Source organism: Crassostrea angulata, chromosome 2 (assembly GCF_025612915.1).
Source record: "Crassostrea angulata isolate pt1a10 chromosome 2, ASM2561291v2, whole genome shotgun sequence".
NCBI lineage: Eukaryota > Metazoa > Mollusca > Bivalvia > Ostreida > Ostreidae > Magallana > Magallana angulata.
The window spans coordinates 28,112,640-28,125,503 of NC_069112.1; the positions used below are offsets into that span (position 1 = coordinate 28,112,640).

At 30.6% G+C, this 12,864-nt stretch overlaps 1 protein-coding gene across 1 annotated transcript; it reads right to left on the bottom strand.

Annotated features, from left to right (window-relative positions):
- Positions 1-834: 834 nt before the first annotated feature.
- LOC128171696 (uncharacterized) lies at positions 835-4,229 on the bottom strand. Its single transcript, XM_052837467.1, has 3 exons — positions 4,178-4,229; positions 2,380-2,442; positions 835-2,240 (listed from the first exon to the last, which is right to left on the bottom strand). Exons 2-3 carry the CDS (start codon positions 2,411-2,413, stop codon positions 1,033-1,035), a joined length of 1,242 nt encoding a protein of 413 aa, XP_052693427.1. The 5' UTR covers positions 2,414-2,442; positions 4,178-4,229; the 3' UTR covers positions 835-1,032.
- Between the last annotated feature and the right edge of the window lie 8,635 nt (positions 4,230-12,864).

The following is a 12,864-nucleotide window of genomic DNA, read 5'->3' on the forward strand; positions in this document are numbered from 1 at the left end:
TTTTTAAAACTTAACAATTGTTGTTGGAATTACATTTGTAGTTTGACTCATTTTTATTAAATTAGTTTTGGGCTAAGGATGCGAATACGTTTTCTTTTTTTGAAATTACAAAAACTTCCAATTTTTAAAAATATTTTTACCTATACTTATTGCTTTACTTGATATAAAATTCTCTAATGACATCAAAGTTATCGTTCAAAATCTGTTTTTTCTATCACTACTGTTGTTATCTTTTGTTTTTTATATTTATGTAATCTGGGGTTTTCTTCTAAAGGTTTATTTGTAAATAAGGATTTTAAATACAATTTTTCAAGCTATTGTTGCATGATTTTTACAAATCACGATAATCTGAAATTTAAATTTTCTGGAGCCAATTAATTTGTTTTCCTAAGAAAAATAAGAAAATAATACAGCTGATTTATATTTTTCTTTTACAAAGAAGATTGAACAAATCTGAATCTAATTGATTGTAGATTATCGGTAGTCGATAGTACACATTTGAATTATCGTATCGCCCTCTTTGTGATTAATTGAAAGTTTACGCAAAGGCAATTGTGATTTCGAAACTAAAGCTTGCAGTTCTAAAATACACATATGGAAGAAACTGCATCGTACATGTTAAATACTCTAATGATTTACCGAAAAACTTACATCAAATTGATATGCTTGAATTTGCTATATCTCTGATTCCGTCTTTCATAAGGAAAGCAAACATTATCTTTATTCAGATCAACATACGCTGATTGCAAAGAATACGTTTCTTTTGTGTTCGCAATATTATGCCTGGAATCTTAATAAACGTCGCTAAAAAAACCACAAACAATTATCGGGGTTTCAAATCATTTATGAGGTATTGAATACAATGTTCAATGTCTTATGTTAAGTGTGTGCTCTACTATTAGAAAAAAGCCGTGTTTTAAAGAATAGTGTTAAAATTTTGTGCAAGTGATTTTTTTTATCGTTCTGATATAACAATTAATTTTTTTTTAAATATTGTTTTCTAGCTAATTTAAACAAAAACAATGTGAAAAGTCATAACACACCGCCAATCCAATGTATTTTTCCATCCTGTACAGATCCAGCCTTTGTAAAACACCAAACAGGTATTTCAGGCATTTCACGTGATGGTGCAAGTAATACTTCATCATAATCACGAGCATGTCGTCTGGCAGACTCAGATCTAAGATACCTGGTACTGACCGAATCCTCTGTGAGATCATATATTTCACAATCGTCATCGAGCTTGGTTTTGTCAATTCTGACAATGTGTCGTAACTGAAAGCGTAAAGCCGGTTTTATATAAGACGCGAATCTATTAATTGCATCGCGTGTTTTTGAGCAGGATATGTATCTTGATTTCACGCCATCGGACGATCCGCAGGCAACGTGTTTATTTATAGACGTGTTCGAATAGATGTTCTTTGGTTCAATTCCCATATTATAAGACTCGCCTGGTCTAAGTAACCTATATAAAAATCTCTCTTCATCTATTGCATTATCTTCTTGCCCTGATGCCTCACTTGTAGTGTTTTGATTTTCTGATTCCGTGGTGGAAACTAAATTTTTACATTCATTTTCCATAAAATTTGCATCTGATACACCCCTTTGTTCAATTTGAACATTTGAATCCTCTAATACCCCAAGTGAAATGGGCCCTTTATTAGAGATGCCCGTTTCTTGCAGATTAACTTGGCTCTGATGTTCAACACAGTTATCAAGGCTGGCTTCTTCCTCTTGAACATCATCGATGGTATCAAACTTAATGTCACCACCTTTTCCTGTATCTGATTCAATTTCTAGATTGACTTCCTCTGCTTTGGTATCTTTACCTTTAGAATCATCATCATTCTTAGATTCAGATACGGTTGTTGGGGATAAACTGACATCAGAATCGCGTACTTCCTCGTCATTTATATCATCTCTAGAATCTAAAGATCGTGCGCTAGCAGTCATTTCAATGGCGCTGCATTCTTTTTTGTTTTCGATAACAGGCAAGCTAAAGGCATCAGACTTTGCATGCATGTTAATGAGAACCGCATTTTCCTTCTCCTCCTTCTTGCTTTCAGATACAGATATACAACGGTATGATCCATCTTGTTCAGTTTCATTGGATTCTGTGTCATTTATATTGTCTAATATAGGTTTTTGAGCCTTGGATACAGCTGTTGTATTATGTTTTTCAAAGGTGTCGTCCAGCCGAGGTCTCTTTTCTTGCTTTGACTCATCAGATTCATCTAATCCTTTTTATAAAAAATATTAAAACTGTTAATTACTAATCGAACATAACATTTCTAGTATTATTTTTTTTAAATTTATTTATTCATTTTATATCTACATTGTAATTTCATTTTTCGAACAAGAACTCAATGATATACTTACTTTTGCGTTTGTTGGAGTTGGTCTCAGATTCCATTTCCTCGTTGAGTTAGATTTTTCAACCAACTTTAAAAAAATACTTAGTATTTTATATATTATTATTTTCACATCGGCAATACAAATAATGCTAGATTTTATTTTTTTTCATTTCTCTCTCATGCTAGTAAACCTGAATACACCAAAAAGATAGTCTGTGTTAAAATATGCATGGTCGATCGATAAAGTTATCCCTCTTTATCGATTGATATTACAGTTTTTAGTTTGTTTGGTGACCAGATATCATAGAATTTGCAGACTTGACTAGATACTAGTATGCATCTAGGTTTTGTAGAGCAAACATAAAATTATACGCCCCCTTCCAAAAATTAATAAATTAAAAAACATAACAAATAAAGTACACCTTCTCCTAAAAGATGGTGCAAGTCACATTTAAAAAAACAAATAAAGCATAATAATTAGAGTTAATCAAATGCACTTATTTTTTTATTGCAATCACAAACATTTAAATGTAAACAGAAAGTTAATGTCCTCTCATTGTTTACATAAGTAAATAAAATAGTTTGTGATAATATAAGTACATATATGTATCATGTACTGTTAGCCTCTAAATAAACTTGTAACCAGTGGATAGTGCATTACCATGATACAAATTTGGTCAGGTTTTTTTTTAACCTGGATACCGTCATTTTATTGATCATTTAAATATATAACAAGCGAATATAATTTTATTTCTGATTTCTTTTCTTTCTATGCATATATCTATTGGGAATTAAAAGAAAAGAATTGATTTTCTATGCTAGATTTCAGAAAATACCAGATCGATCGATATTATGAATTCTTCATTAAGTTTTCGGAAAATGGTAGGCGTCTGAAATAAACCTGGGAAAAACGGCAGTGTTCCTAGTTTAAATGTAAACATGAAAACCCGTATCTATTTATATTTTGCATTGTAAAAACCTATAATCAGCATTGATGGTACAAACCGATCAAACACAAAGAAACCATTGAACTGTGCAGCACCTACTTCGGTTACCCGCAGTGTCAATAGCACATGAACACTGATATTTAAAACCTTTTTTAAAGTTTCATCGTCGCACGATCTGTTCAATTCAGGGGGGAATTGCCAGGTATTAAGCTAGGTTATTTATATGGACAATACCCTTAACATTTTTTTTTGAAATTTGAATTAAACTTAAATTTCATAATAAAGGGAGCGTTTAAACATTTTCTGGATCAAATATTTCGCATTTAAAACAAAAAGGGATGCAAAGACATTATAAACTATCTTATTATGTGAAAAGTTAACACGAAGATATAACAAGGTGATTTCAGTGAAGGTTTAATAACTATACAACGCCTGTTAACAAACCATAGAGTGAGCTTCTTTTGAAAAAATACAGAACCTGTTTTTTTTTTTATTTTTAACACGACAACTGACATTAGAATTGATAATACATTTAAAAAAAAATCGGGGAAAAATAAATTCTAGTTCCAATTTTGACCATAGTTTTTTTAAAGGAAAGGTTATACATTTATTTAACATTTTCAGAACTAAGTTATTCATCAATATCTGTTTTAATGAAATTGGATACAAAGTCCTATAAATTCGTCATGGATTTTTTCAGTGTTAATAAATTAACATGTTTTAGCTAAATAGTGGCATACTCTTGGTTTAACCTTTTACTATTTTTTTTTACTTATCTCGATAGGTTGTACAATAAAGTTTAAAATATTATAATTTTAGATTATCAGTGATACAATTTATGATCAACTTTGATAGTTTATATTTATACAAAGATACCTGGTGGTTAAACAGTGGTCCTATCTTCTTGCTCCCTATTCCCTTAAATGAATAATTTCTTACATGTCAATTAATCAATGAGAGTGTTCCAACTATGTACTTGGAATTTAATATGAAACTGTTTGAATGTGTTTTCAAAGTGCTGCATAACACGTTTTCGAAAACTAAGGTGTACGTTTAAATATAAATATGATTAAACTCTTAATATACATGCATTGATAGTTTTCATAACAGATACATTATGACCTCGAAACATGTGCAAATGAAAAAGATATAAGGACCGTGAAAATCACAGGCATAATATATGGGATAAATTGTAGTAGATACGATTCAATTGTTACTTTATCAATTATCGATATTCTTAATAGAATTACATATTAAGTAATATCAAATGATTTTTTTAATAAGTGGACTCAATTATTGGTTAAATTAATTGGCTCAAACAGAGATTTTCCTCAACAAAGCTTTATGAGGTTTCTAGATGTTCAGTTAAATGATACTCATCAATAAAAAAATCTACCTATTATGAGCTTTGAACTCTACACGGCTAGTGAACATGTTCAAATCATAACATCGGTCGTCCCTATACAAAAAATTCCCAGAGTTGTGTTACGTTTTATCCAGCAACATGTAAAACTGTTTCAAACAAAACAATCATTTCTCCCTCTTTTGTAAAAAGGAGAAAAAGTGTCTATAAAATGGCCACACATATATACTTAATATAATAATCAGAGTAATCTCTGGGTTTTTACATTAATGATTTTTTATTTCAATTCTTAGACACATTTTCAAAAACTGATCAATGAGCTTCCGACTGAGAAATGTATTGATCGTTGTTCTTAGTTTTATTAATACCCGTCTGACAGCCAAAATCGATATTTGATCGATAACAAGAAGGGGGGGGGGATTGAGTCGGTTTTGACTTATAATGATAACTAGACTTTGACCTGTGCGTGCACGGGTTGACAATTGCATATCGGGCATTTACGAAATAGATACATCGACACACCATATTATTTACATTTACATAACAAAGCTATAAGCATACAATAATGCGATTAGTTTCACTACACTTTCCTTAGTTTGAATATTCTAACCGTGTCTCGGGAAAGGCCCTCACCACAGTTATAATGCCTTCTATTTACCCGTAATGTAGCAGAAAATTGCAGAATCGCTCCGGAACGATTTTGGAGAAAATTAATGAAGTTCAATTAATAAATTAACATGTTTTTGCTAAATAGTGGCATACTCTTGGGTTAACTTTTTACTGTATTTTTTACTTGTCTCGATAGGTTGTACAATAAAGTTTAAAATATTATAATTTTAGATTATCAGTGATACAATATATGATCAACTTTGATAGTTTATATTTATACAAATATACCTGGAGGTTAAACAGTGGTCCTATCTTCTTGCTCCCTATACCCTAAAATGAATAATTTCTTACATGTCAATTAATCAATGAGAGTGTTCCAACTATGTACTTGGAATTTAAAATGAAACTGTTTGAATGTGTTTTCAAAGTGCTGCAGAACACGTTATCGAAAACGAAGGTGTACGTTTAAATATAAATATGATTAAACTCTTAATGTACATGCATTGATAGTTTTCATAACAGATACATTATGACCTCGAAACATGTGTATATGAAAAATTTAAAAAAAGATATAAGGACCGTGAAAATCACAGGCAAAATATATGGGATAAATTGTAGTAGATACGATTCAATTGTTTCTTTATCAATTATCGAAATTCTTAATACAATTACATATTAAGTAATATCTAATGATTTTTTTAATAAGTGGACTCAATTATTGGTTCAATTAATTGGTTCAAACACGGGTTTTCCTAAACAAAGCTTTACGACGTTTCTAGAGAAAAATGTTCAGTTAAATGATACTCATCAATAAAAAATCTACCTATTATGAGCTTTGAACTCTACACGGCTAGTGAACATGTTCAAATCATAACATCGGTCGTCCCTATACAAAAAATTCCCAGAGTTGTGTTACGTTTTATCCAGCTACATGTAAAACTGTTTCAAACAAAACAACCATTTCTCCTCTTTTGTAAAAAGAGAAAAGGTGTCTATAAAATGGCCACACATATATACTTAATATAATAATCAGAGTAATCTTTGGGTTTTTACATTAATGATTTTTTATCAATTCTGAGACACATTGTCAAAAACTAATCAATGAGCTTCCGACTGAGAAATGTATTGATCGTTGTTCTTAGTTTTATTTATACCCGTCTCATAGCCAAAATCGATATTTGATCGATAAAAAGAAGGGGGGATTGAGTCGGTTTTGACTTATAATGATAACTAGACTTTGACCCGACACTTTTTGATCGACACACCATATCATTTACATAACAAAGCTACAAGCATACAATAATGGGACTAGTTTCACTACACTTTCCTTAGTTTGAATATTCTAACCGTGTCTCGGGAAAGGCCCTCACCACAGTTATAATGTCTTCCATATACCCGTAATGTAGCAGAAAATTGCAGAATCACTCTGGAACGATTTTGGAGAAAATTAATGAAGTTGCCTTGAAAATAACAGTCAAAATAATCATAATAAACCTTATGAGACTGTAAATACCTTTCATCTAAACAATTTAATCCAAATAATGGAAGAATTCAACACTTTTTTACCAACGTACACGTAATTTCTTTCCTACAGAGACAATACACGGAACGCATTCTATCGTAAAACTGGGTCTGCAGGACATTATTCATTTTTGCGATAAAACATATTCTATCTTCACTCTCCTAACAAATATAATGTGATTTTTTTGCATGTAATCAAATATTTTTTGTCCTCACGAAGACAAAAGTACTTAGTTGAACTGTATATTAATTGTTATTTAATACTTTCTCTCATAAGAAATCATTATATAATATATATGAACAGAATATATAGCAAATTTCCAATGAAAATTTACCCGTATTTGTATTATCAGTTCTGAGTTTATTCATGCTAATATGATATTGTGGAAACATAAACTAAAGATCCCGCTAGCGTGAATGTATTGCACAAGCGTAAGATTGTAAAATCCAAAAAAATCCATTTGATTTCCGGGATATTTTTTTTTTAGGAATTTTCGTTGATTATTAATTAGCTATGCTTAACTGAGAAAAAATAAAAACATATTGGTAATCTTCAAGTACCAATGACGTTAGAATATATAAAACATAAGACATTTTTCTTCCGATTTATCGGTATTAAAGACCAAGAATTCGAGTCTATTATTTTAATATAGTAGTATAGATATTCTATGATGTGTCTTAATATTCTATCATTTAGTAAATATATTCATTGCCACGTATAATTTGATGGCACTTGAAGAAACAAAGCAAAATTTTACTCAATGCAAGTTTCTTTACGTTTCGACGACATAAATTATGTATCAAGGTAACGCAATTTATATTTAATATGAGAAGTTAATATGATTGCATACAAATTTGATTCATCTTATCAGTCTCTGTTGCAGATCAAATCGTCCAAAAATTGAAATTCGCTTGCATGAATGTCAAAAACATCTTGGTAAAAAATAGTTGCCACTAGACATCACTGTTGGGCGCTGGAATATTTTACAACGTCACAAAAGAGTTTGAAATTTGTGTAATAAAATGTTGGTGTAATAAAATGTTGGTGACGAGTTTTCTTACCTTATAGAAGGTAAAGTATTATAGTCCGATTGAACAAAAAATATGCAAGAAAATGTTATTTGCAACTAAATACTTTAAAGGTTTGAATTTTTTTTGCTGAGCGCAAACTCCGTATTTAGAAAATATCAAAACAAATACTCTATATCTTCATAATTAAAATGTATCAGCGTAACAAACAATTTTTTTTTCAGATGGTGCTTGAAATTTGATAAACATATTTGTTTATAATTGCTTCAGGTCGATGTTGTAAAGGCGTAGATGATTAAAAACTGTTATGTGTACTAAACAAAAAAATCTTAATCGCCCCTAAGCAATTCATAACGTCGATCTAAAAAAGTTTGAATCACCTTGGTAACAAATACTTTTATACAAACATATTTAGATAAATGTAAGGGGAAATTGTGTTTAAAGAAAGTTAACATCTTTTTAAATGATCGGCTCGTCAAAAGATTAAAAAAGATAAATACTGCTTTCTGTGTATTGGATCTAAACAGCTGATACCGTCAATTTCCATTTTGAGTATGTTTTCATATAGTAGTGTATCCCCCGATATTTTTTGTTAACGCCAGATACGATTTTAGTTAATGTATGTAGTTGTCGTTTTGCAAATAACTAATTTAAAAAAAATATATATTTATAAAATGTTCCTGTAAATTTTTGCATTTTCAGTACAATTTTGGAGTAAAATAACCAACATTTATTGAACAATAGACTTTATTACTGTGGTTAATATTACGTCATCTTTAGCAGTCATGTATCATGTGTAATGCTTTAAATTTGTGTTTGAAAGTACAAGGGTTGATCCAAAAGTAATGTCACACTATGCACCGCGTTTAACACTGGCGCTGTATTGAATAGAATGATACATCAATATTTTCTTTATCAAAATTCTAATTTATAATAAAAGTTTGATTAGATTTCGTTGTACACTAAGCAAAATATTGATGTTAATAGCATGATATATAAGGGACAACGCTGCGTCATGAATTTACGTTTTTTATAGGGTTTGCATATATATATATATATATATATATATATATATATATATATATATATATATATATATATATATATATATATATATATATATAACACAATTATTAAATATTTGAAAAAGACCCAAACAACGCAATATTTAGAAACAGATATATCATAGACCTTTTTTAACTGTTTTAGAAAATTAGGGAACGTTGCCGACCATTTCGGATATCTACGTAATGACTTTTGTCTCTAGATCTAGGAATAAAAAGGCTAGACATGCTAAAAGTGATACGAAGCATTTCTTGCTTCGATGGATAGAAATCACCAGAAAATGTACTGAAATTGATACATTAACCTAAAATTGAAAGCAAGTAAACAGGATACCCTTAACATGGCTCCAATATTTGATAAAAGCATATGTCATTTTAATAAATAAATTAAACAGACCGAAGATATATTCTCTGGAGAAAAGTTAAAACTAGGTTCTTAGTTCATAAGCTATATCATAAAACTACATCCATGACTTCATAAAGATACATCGACAAACTGATCGCACATTAAATAATATCCAATATACTAACCCATCAATTACAAAAAGAGTAATTAATTACTTTAAAAAAAATGAAAAAAGAATATATAAGAGAGCACCGTGGCCAATTTTTATTGAGTACTAAACTACAAAATTCTACCAGAACGCCAAAGTTCTAAGAAATGACGTGCGGCGACTATCCTTGCTTCTCGCTCTGCAAAATATTTTATCGTCAGAAATATTTATCATAATGCATTAAAATTTACAGATCTGAATAGAAATAAATAGATATTTTCAAGCACAAGTTTTTGTCTTTTTACGCGGATTTTTTACGATTTTATCGTATCTGTGACATTACTCTTGGATCAATCCTCGTATATGTGTCATCAACATTATCAGGTTCTTAATTCTAAAGGCCTGAAAAAAGTAAACGAATAAAAGATAGAGAACGGTCCGTGGTTATTGCTGTCATTTCCCTTTTAAGCATTTTATATAGAAAAGGGCATTACACACATACACAAGAAAACACATTGACGCAACCGTCAAATGGATGGGCCGTAAAAAATATAATTTTTATATGAATCACCATTGGTAGTTTACATTAAAAAAAACCCACAAAGAAGACAATAACGAGTTGGTTATAATAATTTTAAAAAATTTTCAGTAACACGTTTTGAAGTTTAACATTTCGTTACTGTACGCATTTCTAACGGTAATTGAATGACTATTGCCATACTGGTCTCACGACACTTTTTTTCCAAAGGTCCACGTCAAAACATGGCTGAGGCGCATAATTCCCAATCTCCCCTTCGTGTTTAGGGGTTTTCAGCCAGCGACTGTACTTTTCTATGAGATGAAAAACAACGTATAAATTGCCTGATTTTCCCACTGGAATTTTTGATGCCAGTTGTTTCGGCATGGGGGAAAGACTCGGATTTGATTTTCAAGCTAATGTGTAACTTTGATTTAAACAAACTCTCGTGCCTTTTTGAAAGGATGTGTATTTTTGCTGCTGAATTGGTTTGGAACGACTGTTTTAAAAGTTGTAAAGAGGGATTTCCCCAGAAGTTTGTTTTAAAACTCGCTTCCCGTGTGTAAAGTTTCCTAATTTTGGTAAGAATATATAGTAAAATTAATAGGGTGTGCAACCTATAATGAAGCAATGGAGAACACAGTGATTTGTACATTATTCTAATACAAAGTTCAACTAGTACTCATTATTATTTTCTCTGAGATTATATATTTCAAACCATTTAATTTTTTATTGCATTGTATTGAGTTAGAATTAAAACTTAATGCATTAGTTGATATTATTTCAAGAGACAACATAATAAAAAAATATGTTATCTTATAATATGATCCGGTAGAAACTGCACGATTTTAAAGGTTAAAAAAAGGCAGGATAAATTTTTCTCCTAAAAAGAATTATAAATCTCATCTACACTCCAGTTTATAAAGAAGATCATGGTTATTTAATTGCATGAGGTTCTCAAAAGAAATGAAAGATAAATCAGGTCAGCTAAAAGTTTCAGGTCATTTCAATTTGTCAGGTCTTTCATAAGTTTGCGTAAATAATTGATATGAATTCTACCACATTTCATATGGAAATATAATAAATACACACACGAAGTCAGTTTATTTGATGCAGAACATAGAAATTCAAATATATAAATACATGTATATATTTTTAAATTTAATGTCATTCAGGTCATTAGTGTTTCGGGTCATTAGCATGTCTCGTATACCGATCCCGATTTATTGTTTTGAAAAGAGTGAAAAATTTTCCGAATAGATAATAGACTCGATTACGCGACTTACACGACAGTCCTAGACCTCCTTTACATTTACAGTAAAACCAAAAATATGTTATATTTTTAAAGACATAAAACATATTTCTACATACAGATTGACTTTTAATTCGAAAAAATAAAAATAATAAACTATCCCGCAGAAACGCAGTTACAATATCCAAATATATATCAAATAACGGATCGCCTTCTGAGGGCCTGTAATAACAATCTCTTAGTCTTAACACCGATGAGAGTCATGAAAAGAGATCCAAGATATGAGCAGGCAGATTGCGATGGTTTTGGATTTCAGAAATATAAGAAAAACGAAATTATGTAAAAATGTATTAATTCGAAACATGATAACAGTATTTTGCGCATTTTGTTATCTATAGCTTTGTATATTTTAGTATAAGATTGCTTTAAAGTGGATGACACATTCACATATTTAGGTCGATTGTTGTTCACTCACACAATTAGAATTTCTTCAACTTTTCCTAAACCATTGCTTACTTCGCGTCCCGACGACGTACACAGAATCAACGCCAGTAGTACTGAAGATTCAACCCAACAACAGGGGAACAAAGATCCCACACTTCATGCATCAAATCATATCAATAGTGTATTTTCCAAGTTAAACTATCTTTTATTATTGCTATCGTAATACAATAATACAATGGTGGACTTTGCAATATTAGCCACATAGAAGTGAGCGTGCTTCTATGTTTGTTTTCTTATGGGTTTTTGTGTATTATATATATAATTTATATATAATCTCTCTCTCTCTCTCTCTCTCTCTCTCTCTATATATATATATATATATATATACATTTTTCACTCTTGTTGTGTGAATTAGGTGAGTGGTTGAGGATTGTTTGTGTTAACTTAATCAAAAAGCACCAAAGCTAACTTAAGGTAGTTGGTGTAATTGAGATCGATGGATTTTTAAATGTTACATTCTTTCGTATTGTCCTTCCACAAATTCATTTAAAAATCAAATTTGTTGTTAAAATAGTCATAACAACAAATTTGATTTTTAAATGAATTTGTGGAAGGACAGTATTCTCTCTCTCTCTTTTTCTCTCTCTCTCTCTCTCTCTCTCTCTCTCTCTCTCACGCACATTTCGTGCGATGCGTGTATGCTAAAACCACCAATATTGTTACGTGTTGCTTAGAATTAAAGTAAGCAGCCATGTAGAGAACTTGGAGTACCTTGAAAAAAAACACATCTGTAACTTTTTGTTGGCTAGTGATAACAAACTATAGTGTTTGCTTAAATATTGAACAATGGTTCACTTACAAAGATAAAGTCTGCGTGATTAAATCATGTTCTTATTTGTGTACAGAATACATGTAACACTACACTGCTTGACTATAAAATGAAAGAAAAAGAAAAGAAATCCGTTATATGTAATTGAATTTTACGTACAGCGCACTGCAACTTTCTAAACATATTTTTTATATTATCCGAAGATTAAAAAAAACCAAACGTTTTACTGTACATTTCCATAACTGAGCACATTTAAACTTTAATACTGTCATATAAAAGCCACACATTACTGTTTTGATTTTATGACAATTGTAATTATCCTGTGGTGAGCCCCCTCTTTCGAAATGTTACCTGTACAATTCAACTGTAACGAGCCTCAACTAACTGGACCATTAAAAATGAAATTAGTCCTGCAAAGTTTGATCACGGCAATCCGAGGGG

Excerpts from the sequence above, each read along its gene's own strand:
- LOC128171696 (XM_052837467.1), bottom strand. The coding sequence starts at position 2,413 with ATGGAATCTGAGACCAACTCCAACAAACGCAAAA. Across the intron at positions 2,241-2,379 it reads CAACTCCAACAAACGCAAAA|GATTAGATGAATCTGATGAG; the intron begins GTAAGTATATCA and ends TTTTATAAAAAG.